Here is a 20,029-nt window from a genome sequence, read left to right on the forward strand (position 1 = left end):
TTTATAAGTTTATGCATTGAGTGATTTTCAAGGTATGGAGAAAAAGTGCAATATCTGTATTGAATAGCAGATTGTTACCATTTTCACCTAGCCTTTGACCCATAACCTTTGACCCTATGACCGTAAAATTTATAAGAGAATCACTGTCAGATAGAACATGCATAAATATGTACTAAGTTTCAAGATAACTTGAGCCACTTCCGAGATATGGAGGAAGAAGTAAAGTTCAGCACTTTCACTTGATCTTTGACTTTTTGACCTTTGACCTGTTTTGAAAAAAAAAAAACTTCAAAGAGAATTTCTATTGGGTAATACATGTATACACCAACTTTTCAACAAATGTGAGGAAAACAGTCAGATTTCGAAGAGTTGACCTTGACCTTTGACCCCTGACCTTTGACACTATGAACCCAAAATTCCCTAGATAATCACTGCCAGTCAGTACATGCATATATACTATGTTCCCTGAAGATACTTTCAACCATTTCCAAGATATGTAGAAAAAAACGAAATTTTAACATTTTCACTTGACCGTTGACCTCATAACCCAAAACTCTTTCCAGAGAATCTCAATTTGGTAGTACATCTGGTGTGTATACACTAAGTTTCAAGAAAATATCTTCAGGCATTGCATAGATGGGTCATTCTTCACTAAGTGTATATTTTTGGCATTACAAATTATTGAAAGAAAAAGTGTCTCAGAAATGGAAAATCTTACATAAAGTGGGAAAATCACGATGAACGTTGACTTCATTTAATATGGGTGCAATCTTTATGGGGTGTTTCCTCATTTAAAATAAGACCCCGTTTACAGTGCGAGGTTCGGCCGCGGCTCGGCTGTGGCCGAGCCTGCCTTCATTTCAGTGTAAACGCGCAAAAGGCCAAATGCGGGGCCAAAATTGGCCGCGCATTTGGCCACGCTGTGGAGATGGTCTCGGCCGCGCCCCGCCTTTTCTCAGTGCAATCGCAAACTGGGCCAAATGTGCGGCCAATTTAAGTCTGGCTTCCAAACCCTCTGCCCGTACTATTTCGTTATTCAGGATAATAACCCCCTCAATGTCAAAAACTAGTATAGTTTAAGGTGGTTTTGTCCTGCAAAGGATTTTTCCTTCAGCAAAGGCCTTTGCCCGAACGGCGACTTTGTCGCCATGGAATCCAGCTGGCAAAGAGTCTGAAAGCCAGACTATACCAAATTGCGTTTGTTTACAAGCAGAGCGCCACTACGACGAAATATTGAAAGGTTTGAATTAAAAGCGCGGCCAAGCCCGGCGGTGTAAACAGACAAAATTGCGGGGCTTGGCCCCGCAATTGAGGCTGGGCTCGGCCACGGCTTGGCCCAGCCCCGCACTGTAAACGGGATCTAACTTTCAATTTTTAGTGCTGCAGTAATAAATATATGCAAAATGTGACGTGACGGAGATGACGTGACGGAGATTACATTTGGTAATCTAATATGGCATAAACAAATTTAAGGATAGATATTTAATGCAACTGAACGAAAAAAAAAATAGCAATGGTTAAAGGACTTCCAATATGATTAATACCATGCATTTTTAATATCACTTTATTGTTATTTTGTACTAAAGAAAAAACTCCATCAAAGTCATCTCCATCACTTTTCGTGGCAGAGATGACGTGATGGAGATGACGGGTTTAACAATTAATGGCCTCATATCATCTTCCTAATCCATTCACCTGCAGTAAGAACCGTGTGTACTGGTAGACGGTATGATCTTCTCTCCCGTTATGTCACCAAAATCATAAGTTAATTTGATTTGATATGTAATCTTAGGCGTTCGGAGATGATGCTGAATAAAGGTACGACCTGGGTTTTGTCACAAATCTAAAAAAAAATTATAACTTTCTTGATTAAAATAGGGGAAAACTAGGTGAGTTCTTCAACTTCAGCATGTAACTGTCATGTAGCTCACTAAAATCGATACTTAGGGTACCCGATATTTTTCGTTAATGGCTCCCTAAATGTTCGTGACGGAGATGACGCAAAATGGTGGGACACAATTTTGAATTATTAATTTCATTTTTTTCTTAAATCATTTGATATTGGTATATCTTATGCTAATAATTTAATAGTATGCTTCGAAATGAAATAGAAAAGCATTTAAAAACGTTTCAACATGCTTCCATCTTGAAATGCAACATAAGGATATTTATTTGTAGTAATAGAGGGACATGGGGATTTCAGTGGTACGGATACCAAAAAATTAAAATAATAGGTCAGGATAAACAATTAATTCCTCTTTTTGTATGTTATCTTAATTCCATAAATGTAAGTCATTGTGAACAGAACAGAGAGTAATGAAATGACCTTTTATTTTTGTACATATAACCTTTAAATTGGTGGGACACAGCAATATACACTTAGCGAAGAATGACCCAGATACGGGGGAAATAGTGAAATTTCGAGCATTTGACCTTGACCTTTGACCTTGAGCATGTGCACCCAAAAGTTGATAGGCACAATCTCACTCCCTCTTAAAGACCTAATAAAATGCGTGCAAAATGTTTTGATATGCAAAAGAAATGTAAAATATATGTCATGATTATCAATGTAAATATGTTTTCAGTGTCGTTCCGGTTTTTATCGCTTCTAGAAACTCCACCAAATATCACATTTTTGGAGGACCTCGTTGCAGCTTTTGCGAAAAAAATATGTCACGTGACCAACACCCCTGAACCGATTGATGACTTATAAGCACGGAGTTGTGCTCAGTTAGCAGACGCCGCTCAGCACTAGCACTTAGGTTACTAGCTTGGTACACGTGCGTACACCTTAGCTAGCCCGGCCAGGCCCGGGCCCGGGATGTGCGCTCCCGGTCGACCCACTGACTGTCGACATGTACGCATTAGTACCACGTACATTATCACTAAGTTAGCTTGCACAAATACCTGGTACCTCGAGCATAATGTCTTCCCCTATATGGGTAAACTTCGACATTGATGATAATGATGATGATGAAGACTGCAGCTCTGACGATAGCGGAGAAGAAGAGGAAGCACGTGAAGTTGAAGGGGAAGATGGGGAGGGAGAGGCAGCCGATGAACCAGAACGTTATCGTGGGGCTGCACCTTACCGATATGAACCAGCTGCATCTCCCGCTGCCAGTGCAAGAGCGTATGAACATGGCACCAAGTCCGAGAAAAGACCTCACGGAAACGATCGCCTGGGAAATACAGAGTGGTATGCCCCCATAGTTTAACGTTAGAAAGGATATACTGTATTCTACATGATTGACACTGTAAGTTGTAACTGTTTGTCTAGTAAGTAGTAGATGAACAGACCCAGCTCGCTCACAAAGTGAGTGGCTACTCCGGCCGCCGCCAGCGGGAATGGGAGCGTCCCGGCCGTGGCCTGGCCCGTCGGCCGGCGCTAACAAGTTAAACTAGTACTAGTAGTAGTACCACTAGGTCTAGTAGACTAGTAAGTAGTAATAGTAGCAGAATCTTTGGTAGTAGTACAGAGGCTACACTCTTAACATATACATTAGGGGGATTAGAGTATGTTACAGGGTGGGTCATGGCTCAAAAAAAAAAAGAAAAAAAAAAAAAAGGCCTAACCAGTTTCCCCCATGGTCAGTTCTGCAATAATTGTTATCAGTTATTTAGATGCGCCATTTTCTAAGAAAAACGATACCAAGAATGATCATCAATTTTGGTCGAGTAGTTTAATACTGTGGAAGGAAGCCCCACCGCCGTGCTTATCTACTGATGAATGCCATGGTGGGGTTGAATTCACGGGTAGGCCTAGGCCTATACACAGGCGAGTCGCCATAGTATTAGTACAGACATGCAGTGGTGGGGCTAACCTCGTGAAATAGGCCCCACCGCAGTGCACGTGCACCTGTGCGTTTATAGCAAGCAAAGGGTTTGTCCTAGGCTAGGGTTAGGGTTTAGGGTTAGGTAGGGTTGTATTTATGGTTAAATTGGCCGTTAAATTAGTCGAGGGACATATTAGGAAGTCCTTTTCGCCGCATTCACGAGTATCATACTGTGGAAGGAAGCCCCACAGCCGTGCTTATCTACCGATGAACGCCACACGGTGGGGCTAAATTCACAAGTATAAACAGGCGAGTCGCCGTAGTATTAGTACAGACACGCAGTGGTGGGGCCTATTTCACGAGTTTGCCTAGTACAAATCTATGTAAGCTTAGCGTTGTCCGAGTGCGAAGTATCCTTTTCTCGCCACAGTCTCCATGATCTTACAGTGAAAATAATGGATATCCAAGCGTACCACAGTTGTAATCTGTATTATTGGCAGTATTAAATCCGATACAATTCATTAAATATTCTTTTGTCCAAAGGCTTAGCCAATGACAATAGTGCAGCGCAGCGCTAGCTATGCGCTCGCTAGCTCGCTCCCCCGCCAGTGCTAGCCGCCGGCCGGCTGTCGCGCGCTGCGATAGCGCTGCGCTAGCCCGCTGACTATGGCTAGGCTGGTCGGACAATCGATATCGACGACTCCGATCTTTGACGTCATCACAACTTAGAAGTGATAGAGCGCCGCATGCGGCGAAAGTATAGAAAGTTTTCCAAAACCAAGGAAATTGCATCCAGTACGTTAACAAATATAGAACAAAATTCAGAACAGTATAAAACTCCGCACAACCATAGAATTACTTAGAATTTAACATTTAATATCATTACATTGTACATCATTAAGAAAAAAATGTCTAAACCATTTTGTTAGGTCTTTAAACATACATGCCAAGTTTCATTAGGATACCTCCAAAGATTTTTTAGTTACACTGTCCACAAAATTGATTACTGACGGACGGACGGATGGACGGACGCAAGGACAGACAACCTGAAAACACAATGCCTCTGGCACCACTTTGTTGCAGAGGCATAAAAACAAAAACAAACAGACGTGCTTTAATCTACATTGCAAGGAGCAAATTACTGGACAAATTGCAAATTCACTGCCAAATTCTACTTTAAAGGCAGCCGATCGCCATTCCTTATGGTACGTAAACTCCGAACGACCGAAGTTTGTGCATGCAATTGCGCAATACCAGACTCGGTGCTATATCCATAAACGTGTGGGACAATGCTGCCACTGAGACACGTGTGTGTGTGTGTGCGTGTGTGTGTTTGCATCATACACAAACATTGTCACCGCGAGCTGCGGTGATTGGAGGAGAGAGGCCAGAAGACGCGTGGCTCTTTTGGCCTCTCTTCATGCGCAAGGGCACTGAGAGTGTGCGTCCATTCGGAAGCTCTCGTGGCTTGCTCAGACAGCCATTTTGGGTTAGGAGATTTGTAGCATAGAGCTCTTGTAGGTCAGCGTGTTGTTCGCTGACCCATTGAGCCAGCGCTATTCTCATTCGGGGTCACTACATTTGATACAGAATGGGGGAGGCAGCGTGTTGCGTTCGTCTCCGTGCCGCACAAACCACTCACCACGATTGAGTGCCTTTAATACTACGCAGAAACCCTGTAAACATGTACAGTATGTCCCAAAAAAATTACAATCCACTTTTCGCAATGATAACACCCAATATGATTCAACCTTCTAAATGCCACTTCAGAGTCTTAAAATATATTATCTTAGCTCTATTTTGCAGAAAACCCCATTCAATTTGGTTAAGCGGTCACAGAGAAATGTGGATTGTTGTAAAAGCATGGCATGAGTTTGATTCTTCCAAGTTTAGCACTTGGATGTTTTTGGAAATGCAAATTAATGTGTGAACTCGATAGACAGAACTTGGAGGGAAGGGATTCCTGACATGCTCTACAAATTCCTCTTTTCTCTTTGACCACTGAAGTAAATCAAATGGGGTTTTCTGTAAGATGTGGGCAATGAGTTATAGTTTCATACCCTGAAATTGTATTTGGATTGATTCACTATTTTTAAAGCTATCATTACGGAGGGTACCATATTTTTTTTTTTTGGGGGGGGGGGGGGTGGGGACACACGGTATAGTGTACATGTGGCATATTCTACAAAATTGACCTCATATGCAAAATTTAATTTGGATACCTCAGTGGGTTCTTAAGTTCTACTGACCACAAAATCAATTCTAGACTGAAGGATGGGTGGAAAGATGGACAGACAACCAGATAAGTTAAAAAGAGAATGATATTTTCACCTTGATGTCTCCAAATAATGCTTGGAAGTCATCCTCCACTGTGGTGAACCCAATATGGAAGAGACAGTCACTCTCATATTTTTTCAGATGGGGATTGAGTCCACAGTCACTCTTCCTAAATGGTCCAAAAATGACAATGCATGCAAAAGTAATCAGAATGATTATGATTTTATGGACACCTATCAACCATCTTGTAAAAATATCCACTCTAGATTAAAGACGTAATAACACATAATGCCAACCAGAATGTACACAGCTCAAGTGTACAAAAAACAAAGTTACACTAGTAGGTACAGTAACAGGGGGACTTGACAATGATGCTTCATAGTGTCACTGATAGGCTATTTCAAAGTGTGAATTTTTATTGAGGGCAAACATATTCACATCAGTCCATTGCATCCACTCATAAAAGTTGTTGCAAAGACATGTCTAACAAATTAAAAAGAGGAAGATACATACATGTATATAAGATATTTTGTCCTTGCCGAACAAGACACAAAATTTTCATACGTTGTTAATCTTGTGTTTATCAGTTTAGGGTAAAACATGCTGCTACCATGGCAACACACTGGCCAACAATGTAGAAAGAAAAATTTTGCACATCTAGGTAATATAGTGGTAACATGTGAAATTTTAAGCCAATTGCTAAAAAACAGAACCGACTCCAAATTTTGGCATGATTTTCATTCAAAATATACTGTCACCATGGCAACACATTGCTAAACAATGACGAAAGATGAAGTTTGCACATCTTTGTACTTTAGCGGTAACATGTGCCAAATTTCAAGTCAAATAGTAATAAACTGAGGTAGTTAGCCTAATCTGCAATATTTTGGACATGATATTCAAAGTACGCTGTTACGGTGGCAAAACATTGTTTAATAATGACAAAAGATAAAGTTTGCACATCTACATTGTACATACTAAAGCGGTCACATGTGCCAAATTTAAAGCCAAATACTCATAGAGAGAGTTAACTTAAGCCACAGTATTTTTGAATGATTTTCATTCAAACTACTTTGTTACTGTGGCAACGTATTGTTCAACAACAAAAGATTAAGGTTGCACATCTATGTATCACAGCACTCACATGTGAAAAATTTCAAGCTAAATGCTCAAAGACATAGAGAGTTAGCTGAATCCACAATATTTTCATACACATGCTTTTTAGTTAATAAAATGCTGTTACTATGGCAATGCATTGTTCAACATTGGCAGAAGGTACATTATGTTTTGCACATATATCTACATAATGTAGCAGTCACATGTGTCAAAATTTAAGTCAAATACTCAAAAACTCAAGGAGTAAGGTCAATCCACATACAGGTATGTTTTGTGTGATTGGTAAAAAAAAAACAAAAAAAAAAAAACAAAACAAAACCCTGAGCACTGTTGCCAATGGCAACACATTTCTTCAACACACGAAAAAGGTGTCTTGCACAGCACATTACATTGATCATTTATCCCAAATTTCAACTGAACTGCTTTAAAACTGGGAGAGCAGTTTGATCTGAAATATTTCATAAGATTTTTATGAAAATTTGCTACTGTCATGGTAACGTATTATGCAATACTACTGAAAAAGTTGTCTTGCACATCTACCTTTGATAGCGGTCTCACACCTCAAATTTGGGGTTAATTGCTAAAAAAAACGAGAGGAGTTTGATTCACAAGATTTATATGAAGATTTGCCGAAGCCATGGCAATGCATTATGTGATACTAACCAAAAAAGGTGTCTTGCACACGGGATTGACCTTTCATAGTGGTCACACATGCCAAATTTGGGGTCAATTGCTCAAAAAAATGAGAGAGTAGTTTGATCCACAAGATTTTGCAATGGACCGATTGACCGCCTGGCCATCCGACCTCACAGTGATTCCTATGCCCCCATACACATTCTGTGTGGGTTGGGGTACAATTACAGTGAACAAGGATGATGAAATTGCAGCTTCACCATAAGAATGCAGGAGTTGGGCTCACCATAAGAATGCATTGTGAGTAGGAGGCTCAAATATTCCAGACAATGTAATTCCATTATAACACCGCTTGCTTACCAAGTTCACCTGTGCAAAATTTATGTATGCTTTCTTTTTACCCACGCCGATGAAAATTGGCAGGGTTATGTAAAGGGCTCCATATGTTTGTTTGTTTGTTTGTGTACAAGATGAACAGAGAATGGGTGAACGAATTTGCACCAAACGTTCAGGGAATGTTTGGATAGTGACAGGAAAGAATCAGTTAGATTTTGGTGATAATCGGTTGACCCCTGTGACCTTGTTGTTTTGACCCCATAGTATAGTATGATGGGGTGACCACTCTGAAAATTTTCCCGTTTCTTACTTTGCACATTTTCCACTACCATACGAAAACAGAACTCCCAGACAATGGACTTCGCTGTCAAATGTTAGGAAGAATTCCGAAATTTATGTTTATTTGAGGGACTAGTCCTGAATTTGTGAACATTTTGTGAAAGTTCACTTTCCGTCGTCACAAAATGGCCCGTATTTGGCGATTTTTCATATTAAAATTGATTTTCTTTTTTTCGTTGGAGGAATATTCCTCAATCACAGAAAAATTTTGCTCGGTCCCAGTCACACTGCAGTGCGTATGCTTCCATTTCGTAGTGCACTATCTCACTGGGCGAAATTTGAAGTCTTGGGCGAAATTTGGACACAGCACCATAGATGACACGATCACTGCTTCGCACTCTTTTTCATTGTAGAGTGTTTTGGTGGAAGTGACGAAAGAAATTCTATGTGACCTTGCAGTTTTGACCCCATAGTGTAGTATTGCAACTACTCTAACGCCACTAAGGCGTGGGTCTGCCACCTGTGACGGCTCCTCTAGTTTTGCTCTGCTTCCTTGAGCCCCCACTGATGCATAGTTATTCTAATGTAAAAGTCTGAAAATCATCCGGAATTCTCCTTTAAAGGGGTCGTATAGTTTTGGTTGAGACCTAATTTCAGGTTTCTAACATTTTTTGGTGAGATAATGAAAAACCTCTAATGAAATATGAAAGAGCGTGTAATTCCATGAGGAATTCAACGCTTATATGATGAAAATTGGTTTTGAAATGGCTGAGATATCCAAAACAGAGCGATTCTAATAAGTGTGGGACCCACACTTTATTACAATCACTTTGTTTTACTTTGTTTGTGGATGTTTTTATCATTCCAAACCCGATTTTCATCAAATAAACTTTGAATTCCTCTTAAAATGGTATGCTCTGTACTATTCCATACCCTAAGTGTTTTCTTGGTACTTTGCAAAAAGTTAAAGGCCCAATTCTCATCCCCACCAATATTGTACCATCCCTTTAAGCAACTTGGAAAAATATTAACTCAACATGAGTTTGATGTGAGCATGTACTTTAATTTGTTCATTAATGTACTCCATGATCATAAATGTAAAAATTTGTGAAATTGTAAGGAAAAAAGATTCGGGACAAATCAGACTCGCTAAAATCATGGCATATCCATGAGCAATGTCTACATACCTATTCATAACATGCTGTGCTGACATCTTTCTTGAAGTGAGTGGATTATCTTATGAACACCAGTGATCTATAGAGCTGCTCTGTGCACCATCTGTATTTATATAGGCACACATGAAATACAAATTAGAGAAATTCAATGGCAAAATACAACTTTATGTTGGTACCTTCTGTTATCATTCATTGGTTTGTTTCAAATAATCAGTGCATCGCATCCACTCATGAAAGCTGTTGCAAAGACATGCCTTCAACTAGAAATGGCCGTAGCGGTAGCACCTCGATGGCAACCCTCCCGCAACTTGCCTGTAACCCTGAGTAGAATGCAAGTAGCACACTTCCAGCAGGTAATATGCACGCGAAACGCACCCAAATCCAGGGATGCCAAGTTCAAAAAATTTTTATGAGTGAGATTTTCATGACTCGGCATCTCGGCGAGCGAATGTGCCCGCGAGCGAGGGTGTGGGAGGGTTTTTTTTCCCCTGTGGCCTCCCACGGTAGGGAGCTTTTTCAATTTTTAGCTCTTAATGGTGCGATCAGGTGCATACTTCAGTGATATTTTGAAAGACAAAAGGGAAATATACCTTCAATTGCAACTATTGGTAGGGAGCTTTTTCAATTTTTAGCTCTTAATGGTGCGATCAGGTGCATACTTCAGTGATATTTTGAAAGACAAAAGGGAAATATACCTTCAATTGCAACTATCACATTAATCTTTTGAGCTATGCTCATTATTCATGTTTTTACAGGCCCAAAATGCAGACTTCGCTCGATGCGTGAGAAAAATGGGTGTCATGCGTGAGATCGTGAGACGGCCCCTAAATTCTTGAGTCTCAAGCAGAATGCGTGAGACTTGGTAGCTCTGCAAATCCTAGTCCCCCGCAGAAATTTATCCTGTGGTCTTGAAAATCCATACACGCAACAAGCCTGCATACAATTGTAGGAGTAGGAATTGTTAATGACATAGTCCTGCAACATTTTGTTTCTGTTTGATCATTCTCAAAAAAAAAAAAAAAAATTCACTGTGCGTAATGAGGTGGCCTTTATCTCTATCACTCGCATAATTTAGTTTAAATAATGCAATCATATTGCATCCCCACAAATTGTCTATCGCGGAATACAACCGACAAATCTTAGAATAGGAAAACAATTGGAATAAATTCATTATATTCAAACTAGCATTTCCCTTTAAACTCACAAATGTCTTTGTAATTAACATCTCAATGTAATAACAATTAATGAAACTAATACCTTCACAAACATTACATAAGTATGGATTTTCCAGCACGCGGGAAAATTTTCTGTGGAATGACAAGAATGTTGGCGAGTTCCGTACTTGCGTCTTACCTGTTAGGCCAAAATAAATAATATGTTGCTTTCCGGTAACCCGACCGACCCGACCAAAAGGTGGCGACGCGGTAAATTTTATTCTCATAGAGAAAAATAAAATTTTCAGTAGTCTGTCCGTGTAAGAAATCTTCATAGAGAAAAAACAAAATTTTCAGTAGTCCGTCCGTGTAAGCAATCTATCTCCAAGACTTTCAACAGAAATTTTATGATCCATACGAAGAATGACAGTAGAAATTGCACCAGCGCGCACAAGTACAACTACACGACAACGTTGTACTGCACGCAATTTACTGCGAAGTACCGTATATGGCGTACCCGATACATTTTTTGCACAATGCAATGCATGTGTGTACGGTATAAAATGCATTTGGATGACTGTGTGTGCATTGCAATATTGTGCGACTTGCATACGTTCCTGTAACGTATGCTGCAGAGCTAGGTCTAATGGAAGCTTCCACTATCTAGTAAGGGAGGGGGAATGCTTTCATCTTGTCAAGAGAGCTTCTGTGTGAGCGAATGCAAAACTCTGTTCAGTGTTTCCAATTATTGTTTACTATAAAACATAATCATGCGTTGTTTTCAGGCTTTTTCATTTTATTGGATTTTAGACATCAGTATTTTCCGAAGTATTCAAATTCCTTTCCCCCCAGACTGGAATCGGAAAGTCTGCTATAACGATGATCGCAAAATGCCGCGCTGTGTGTGGAAGCGCTGATGTGCAAACACGTGGTTTCACTTTCAAGTTTAAAGGAATGCGCCATGTGCTCCTGCCTAAGAGGTTACTAGTACTGCAAGTTCGATGGATCGAATGCGCCATAAGCTGAGCTGAATGGCTTGTTTACGGTAAACATGCAGTTTACGTTCGATACGAAGAAACCATTACGTCTTTTACGAGGGAAGAACATACAAAACAAACAAAAACAAAAAAACCCATGAACGTATGTTGATAGCCAAAACTTTGAAAAGTAATAAGCAGTTTTGATGAGCGTGAACTGAAATTAATTGTCATTATTTTGCTGTCTGACCAGGTGATGACTGCATCTCATTGGACCTACTCGTAGTGAATTTGTCTGGGCGTAAGAGACCTTTCATGTATTTCTGTGATTGCATTTTTAATTTACAGCAATAAATCAATGTAACCACCTATTTTGCTAGTCTCTGACTACGCACACCAAACGAGCAAGTTTTAACACAGAACCAAGTAGAGTGCACACCCCACCCCCCCTGACTCCCCACCCTGACTCCCCCACTTGCGCCGTCCGCGGGCGCCATCTTCCTCTTTTTTGCTCGCAGCCTAGACGAAGCAGCTAAGTTCTTTTGGACGGGGAATTCATCCCCTTCCATTGTAACTTTCAGAGTATTACTGTCTTCAATTGCACTAGTGTTACAAATTTTATGGTGTTCTATATAATTTTGTAACCTTTTTTCATCTGAGAACCTAAATATTTCGAGGGATTTTAGACGATTTTATTGTACTATCGTAACCTCCTCGTTCAGTACCGACACTGTAGTCCCGCGTACGTGTTTCACTGCAGGACTTTTGCATATCGCGCGCCGTGCATGCGCCGGCTCCTGATCTTTTCTGCGTGACTGCAGACGTTCGTGTTGGGACGTGAGTGCATATCCTGTGGCCTAGCATCAGGGTAAGTCCTGTAAGTTTTCTCATATCTTTTGTTTCGAGATTACTTGACTTTAGATATATAAATCCAACCGCTTTTTCAAGGCGTATGATTTCTAGGACACAAAAATTTGGAAACAATATGAGCTCCTCTTCGGAGACAGTTTCAAATGGTTTGGGTCGTCCATGGCGCCCATCGGCCGGGTCTTCGCCCGAGTCGACTTCCCCAAGCCCTGTGGCTGTTCCGCCAGCCAACAACCAGGGTGCCCAGGCCGTCCCAGGCGGGTTTTGTCCCGTCAGTAGCTCTGGCCAGGGCGAGGGGATGACGCCGCGCTCTCAACCAGCGGGGGTTTTTACGCCTCCGCTTGGGGAGCTGGCGGGGCATGCACAGCCAGTGGCCAGGCGGGCTTCTGCGCCCGTTACGGGCTGGAGCGCATCCCAGGCGGCAGGGGTTCTGCCCCCCGCCCCCCTGGTTTGCGCAGCCGTTCTTTCCTCCCAGCCAGCGGTGGTTTCTGCGCCACTTCTTGGGGAGCGAGCACGGCGCGCAGCGCCGGGGGCCGGGCAATCTTTCGTGGTTGCCACGGACCGACGCTTGGCTCAGGACCCTGGGGATTTGTCCCCCCCTCCCGCTTCTGGCCCACAACCTCGACCCACCACCAGCCCAGCCTTCCTCCCACAGCTTAAAGCGGGTAGCAGAAGCCTCTCCTTACTACGAGAGAGAGGATAAGAAAGCTAAGAAAAGGAAGAAGAATAAAGACAAAAAGTCTGGCAAAGATCGCCCGACAGCTGTCCCTTCGGAAGGCAAACTTATGGGCATGCTTCAGGCATTTGCCGCCCAACAGGGCTGGTCTTTAACGCCACCCACTGGGGCGAACAGCAACCCGCCTAGCACAGGAAGCCCTGCCACTGGGCCCGCGGCTATCATATCGCCGCCAGCACCACCGCACAGGCCATCTCATCCTCCGGTGGCGCTGGGTGCGCCCCCCGGGGAGGAGACGTACCAGGCTAGTACCACTCCCTTGTATGTGGACCCGCCTTTTGAAGTCATGGCCTCTCTCGACCGAGCATGGGAGACACCGATTCGGTGTCCTGCCTTTCAACCAGCTCGAGGGCCCCGTCCCCCACACCCAAGGAGGCCCAGGACCCCCCTACTCTTCAGCGGATGGGCACTGAAGCCCATACCTTGCTGCACAAACACCTGCCCGATATTTACAAACAGGCAGGGCAGGAATCGCGGGCTTCACTGCTCTTTAGGCAACAAGCCCCGCCCACAGGCATTCCCCTGACTGCCGATTTCAAAGGAGAGTTTGACCGCATTGCCGGGCAACCCCCGCAAAAATCCAGCACAGCCCTGGGCAAGGCCTTCACCTTCCAGGCGGAGGATTTTCAATTCTTCTTAGCGGAGAAACTTTCCCCTGACACGCTAGCGGTAGGGGAACGTGTAGCCTCCCGCAACCCCTTGCGCTCCCGCACATTCAGGGAGGGTGATGCCCACTGGGCGGCCATGTCCACTATGGTACGCTCGGGCATGCGGCTTACGGCCTATATGGGTGCCCTCATTGGGCTCAACACCCGTGCACAGGAACTTGGGGTATCCGAAGGGGACAGAGCAGTCATAGATGACTTACTCCTCTCCCTCACAGGACTGCAATGGTCCCAGTTATCTCAGGCCGCGGTATATACCCATCGCCACCGCGAGATGACTCTGCAAAGTTTGGGTGTAAAGCAGGGGGATGTCCCCACCCTCACCCAGGGCCTCTCTTGCCGTGGCCCCCTCCTCTTTGCCGGACAATTTGCTCAGGTAATCGAGAGGGAGGTAGCCAGCCGCAAACAAGCGGCTGAGATAGCACAATTAAAGCAGCCCAGACAGGGGCATACCCCCCGACCTCGGAAGGAGACCTTTCGTCCCCCGACTGCGGGAGGGCATACCGCGCAATCCCAGCGCTGTGTCACGGTGACGGTACCGGCACCCAGCCCCGCCCAATCAGCCCGACAAGATCGGCCATGTGGCGGACAAGCTGCTGGTGACAAACGGCGGGGTGATACCTGCAAGTCCGCCAAAGGCGGACGCCGTTTTTGACGGGTTTTCCCGAGCGCTTGTCCCCCCTGTGGGGGTGGGGGGGGCGTCTTCAATTCTTCCTATCAGCATGGAGAACCCTCTCTACCATTAGGGGCTATCGTTCAGCCATTGCAGCAGTACACTCAGGTTTACCAGACGGGTCAGGAATTTCCTCTTCACCATATCTTACTAAGTTGCTCCGCTCTTTTTTCTTGAAACGACCCCCCATGACCAAGTTGGTCCCCGCCTGGAGCTTGCCCCGCGTCTTAGATGCATTGGCCAGACCACCCTTCGAACCCATGGCCACATCTTCCTTACACCACCTTAGTATGAAGACAGCCTTCTTGATAGCAATTGCTTCAGGCCAGAGGCGCAGTGCGCTACATGCTCTCTGCCTTACCCCAGGTCATATCAGGTGGGAGAGGCGTGGGGTACGCCTCATCCCCTGGGCTACCTACATAGCTAAAAATCAAACGGCCTCCTCAGGTCCAGTGGAGATTTTTATTAGCCCACTCTCGGAACTGTCCTCTATCGCAGAAGACAAGGTTTGGTGTCCGGTCAGAACCTTGAACTGGTACCTCGATAGGACCAAGAGCTTACGCAAGGACGACCAGTTATGCATTATTACACGCGAGCCCTACACACCAGCATCGCAAGATTCCATTTCCCGTTGGATTGTGGAAGCCATCCAGGCCGCTGGTACAGAAGCCTTACTACCAGGAGCTACCCCCTGGGCCCATGATACGCGTGGCATTAGCACTTCCTGGGCACTTTTTCAAGGGGTGCCTCTAGCGGAGATCCAGAAAGCAGCATACTGGCGCTCTTCCAACTCCTTCATCTCTCACTACCTGCGGGACATCCCAGCCGGGGAGGAATCCTTCGCCTCTGCAGTGCTGACCGCCGCAGGAAGTGTTGCCTGACTCCTGGTGGACCCTTCCTCCCAGAGGGACATGCCTCCCAGACATTATCAGTGTAAGTCTAGCAAAATAGGTGGGTACATTGATTTATTGCTGTAAATTATGAAAATCCAGGACTGATTTTCTTATTTACTAGATAAATCTATGTACCCACCTATGACCCACCTACCATCCCCGCTCCTCGACATGTCCCACTGCTTGGGACTCCCAAGGGCTACGGCAGTGTTCGAGGAAGATGGCGCCCGCGGACAGCGCAAGTGGGGGAGTCAGGGTGGGGAGTCAGGGGGGGGGGTGGGGTGTGCACTCTATTTGGTTCTGTGTTAAAACTTGCTCGTTTGGTGTGCGTAGTCAGAGACTAGCAAAATAGGTGGGTACATAGATTTATCTAGTAAATAAGAAAATCAGTCCTGGATTTTCATAATTGACTGAATAATCAATCCTTTTTTTTTTACTGTTCAGGGAACATAAGATATTCGATCAAGTACACTATAATCGACTGTTCGATGTTTCCTACTATGCGCCAAAAGAAAGGCTATAGAATCATATCTTTGCAATCATTCCTTTAATTCAACTAATGAGCTGGTTCTTCGATCGATATTTCCAGGATATTTACACGCTGTTTATTCCAGTGCGCGCATTCTTTCGTCTGGCACGCACCTGGGTGTGGCACCTGCTTTTGTGGAAATTTCCACAAGGGAAGAGGGGTGGGGTGTCAAGTTTCTTCGAGCTGAAGAGACTTAAAGATCAGAGCCGTGTACGATCTTTGACTGCATACGCAATCTCTTCGCTTTTATTTATTGTCATTCATGTTTCCCTTGTATATTCTCTGCTGATATTGAATATTTAGATTTAACTTTACGAAGGCTGCTAGCATGTGGTTCTTTTTGTTGTGAGGTGTATGCAATTTCTTTTTTTATCATTCTTGGGAGGGGAAAGAAGAGTAAGAGGGAAAGTGAAATAAAACGGCACGTACGCTCACAGCAAGCCTTCTTTTTACACCAACATAGTTATCATCACCATCAGACATCACTCGGATCATTTTAGCCTTTTCCTATCAACATTAAGAAACACGCATAGTCCCTGAAGATAAACACCTAGGAAAATAGATAACAAATACAAAGTATCAACACCTCCCAAACAACACAAAGCACATCGAAGCGGCTGGGATCAAACTCCGTCGCTTCGATTCGAAAAAGTATTGCAGGAAAGCAGAAAATCGCCGTTACGAAAATAATAGTGCGATACACTTGAAAGAATTATGTTTAAATACTTCAAAATATAAAGGGAACGGATAAAGCAATATAAAATTGAAGAAATCGTACCAAACCAGGTGTGAGAAACGACAGAAATAAAACGAAGTTTAGTAGTATAAGCTTAGGCCCTAGCAAAAGTTTGCAGCACCGAAAGCTACGCAAAAATAAATACACTTTGGAAACCTGGTATTGCGACGAGATCCTTGGGATCAAGTCAATAAACGATACAAAACAAAGGAAATTAATTCATTTTGTCTGGAAAATAGTTTGTTATAAGTATTCTGTTATATGAGATCTCCCTTAATAGGCCTAGAAATACATCGAGTTTCCACGATACTCGGGAAAGAAAGTTTGAACGCTTTTCACCTGCACATAATTTTACTGCAGTGCACATCAATACACAAACAGAAACTCACCTTTTCCTTGCAGAAAAATGATGCAATAACGTTATAAAAAACACACCACACTCATTTCATACTTGGGAGGCAAGGGAAAAGCGGATGAAGAAGAAGAGAAAAAGAAGCAGACATTGCACAACGGTACGTCTTCTACCCCGCCTCCAAATGAAATAGGGTACTGTAGTGGCAGCTGGCTACAGACTTGGCACACACGCTCCCCAGCCGGCCACACATGGGGATACCACGGCGATCAATGTAAACATCCAGGGTCCGTAGGCGATAGGGTTTCACGCGCGCAAAGTTCCGTTCGTTGTACGCACAGTGCACAAGCAGCGACTTGCATGTGCGCCATAGAGCTGTATTATACGTACTAGAGTGCGGACTCGTCATACGCGCACACGTTAAGGCTCTGTGATCGCATGGAGCCTGATCCGCCATTACTAAGAGTGGCAAAACTTAAGTACAGTGCGAATCGCTTGTGTACTAGCAATGTACCGTTGCGTTGACAAACGGGGTTGACAACGCCGGATTTAATCCTTTGCAAGACGTACACGCGATGAAAATCAACGATTTGAGTGATAATTTTATAATCTCATTCACAAAACCACGCATAACGCAATATAATTGCTATTTTTAATGTAAATTAAAGCTAAATAATTATCTCCTCAGTAGTGTATCAATTTTCATACGCTGAGCGCTGATTGTTCATCGCGGACATTCAAGTGCAGCTACCCCGCAGCTAATATTTAGCTCTGATTGATCGAGTGGTGAACGCGACTTGGAGATAATTTGTAACCCCGGGGGTGGGGATCAGTGGCATAGCTAGGATTTTTCCAGTAGGGGGCACCCTGAACTGCTACTGTGATTATTTTTTATTCAGCATATTTTTTTTTTTCAGGGGGTGGGGGTGGGAGGCACATGGTGGCATACAATTTTTTTTTTTTTTTGGGGGGGGGGGGGGGGGGGGGGGGCAGGTCCCCCATATCTACAGCCCTGGGGACACTGCCATTACAAGTCCTGTATAAACAATGCGTGTAAAAGGGGTTGTTTTTCACGGATGGGCGATGTACGCGCGTATAGTGAAAAGGGTAGCAAAATCGCTGAAATCAGAGGAAAAGGCCATACTTTTACAGAAGTAGCTAGGCTACTTGAAAAAAGGTATCTTCAGAGTGAATTTGGTGTATTTTGAGATCAAAGGGTCATTACTTGTACACACACACACACACACGCATAACAAACATAAATACACACACATACACATCCATATTAAACACATCCGTAACAAACACAAGTAGGCCTACACACACACATACACATCCATAACAAACACAAATACACACACACACACACTTACTTACTGAAGGCCCCCACCTCAACCTTAATTAGGAATACAATCATTTGAATGGGACATAGTGAATATGCCTGCACACACAAACACACACACACACTCTCTCTCTCTCTCTCTCTCTCACACACACACACACACACACACACACACAAAGTCTTGAACATATCACACAAATGAATACATGTACTACAGAGCATAATATATTCTATGCATTTAATCTTGTCATGGGATATTAATTCTCAAATTATTCGACATACATCATAAATGGCTGTTAGAAAATCTGTAACACAAAATACAGAATTATTTAAAGCCCAAGTACGCACTGGCAATATCGTCTGCATGCACAATTTTGGCAGATGCAGTGCGCGTGCATAATGCACTTGCCACCCTTACTTGCCACTCTTAGTAATGGCGGCGAGCTCTCCATGCGATCACAGCGATTTAAATGAGTACGCCCTCTAGCGATATGTAAATGCAGCTCTATGGTGTGCGCACACTTTTCTATTCAGCGCTTTCCACATACGGTGCGTACGCATTGCATCGATATCCAAGCCGAGTACAGATAACATGGCACATGTGATGTGCGTTTGCCATTTTTTTACCCATTATTTTTTCCAACTGTGAATTTGTACTTTGTAAGGACGTTTTCGTATTTTCGTATTCCCTTCGATTTTTCGTAACAAATATGAATTGGTTTCGAAACGGTTGGCAGCTCTCATATGTCCCTTTTTTCGGATTTCCTATCCCACAGATTTTACTATGCTTCAGGAAGCAAATACAGACAAAATAAAATATAGGGTAAAATTTTTTTGGAAAATGAAATTTTTTCCCTACCTTCCGACCCACTATTCTAGGGGTTTGGTTACCAGAGGGTAAAATTTTTTCGAAAAATAAATTTTTTCCCCTACCTTCCGACCCACTGTTCTTGAGGTCATGTTACCGGAAACCAACATATTATTTTGGCCTTAGACGCATGCTACTTACCTGCTACTTGCGTGCATTTTGTGTCCTACGTGAGAGCTTCGAAACTGATCTGTTTTCAGATACGAGTGATGTATGGGGGCTGTGAAGTACCTGTATTACAGCTGCAAAGTATCTACATCGTATGAGTTGCCTGCAAAGTGCTGCCGCTAAGGGCCTCGTACTGGTGTTCTACATGTACCTTTGTGGGTAAACCCCCGCGACTCGCCCGGACGAGTTTTGAGCATGCTCAAGGCCTTGTCACACCATGTCTGGGAAAGCATTGCGGGTTGCTTTGTGGGGAAAAACTTTTGATATCCGGACCTCCCAGCAGTTGGCCCGCACCTGACAGTATATAGCACGCATCTCTCCCGTAGTTGCCCAGTGGTGCACACGCAAATCCGATTTACCCGCAGCCAAGTTTTGAGCATGACCAAGACTTTTCCGGGTGAGTTGCAGGAATTGCCCACAGAGGTCCACGCAGAACACCAGTTGGAGGCCTGTAGCTGCCGCAAGTCACAGGCAGTT

The 20,029-nt window shown here is 43.6% G+C and overlaps 1 protein-coding gene across 1 annotated transcript in view; it reads right to left on the reverse strand.

The window, feature by feature from the left end:
- The window catches only part of LOC139740102 (uridine phosphorylase 2-like), a 119,451-nt gene that overhangs the window by 80,544 nt on the left and 18,878 nt on the right, over positions 1 to 20,029 (reverse strand). The window contains exons 2-3 of the mRNA XM_071650688.1: positions 9,605 to 9,695; positions 6,108 to 6,222 (exon numbers count right to left, since the gene is read on the reverse strand). Coding sequence (XP_071506789.1) covers positions 6,108 to 6,222; positions 9,605 to 9,630 — 141 coding nt within the window. The 5' untranslated portion in view covers positions 9,631 to 9,695. The remainder of the gene's footprint in view (positions 1 to 6,107; positions 6,223 to 9,604; positions 9,696 to 20,029) is intronic.

Source organism: Diadema antillarum, unplaced genomic scaffold, assembly GCF_040938485.1.
Source record: "Diadema antillarum isolate AM-2024a unplaced genomic scaffold, OU_Dant_1.0 seq00000835_RagTag, whole genome shotgun sequence".
Classification (NCBI taxonomy): Eukaryota; Metazoa; Echinodermata; class Echinoidea; order Diadematoida; family Diadematidae; genus Diadema; species Diadema antillarum.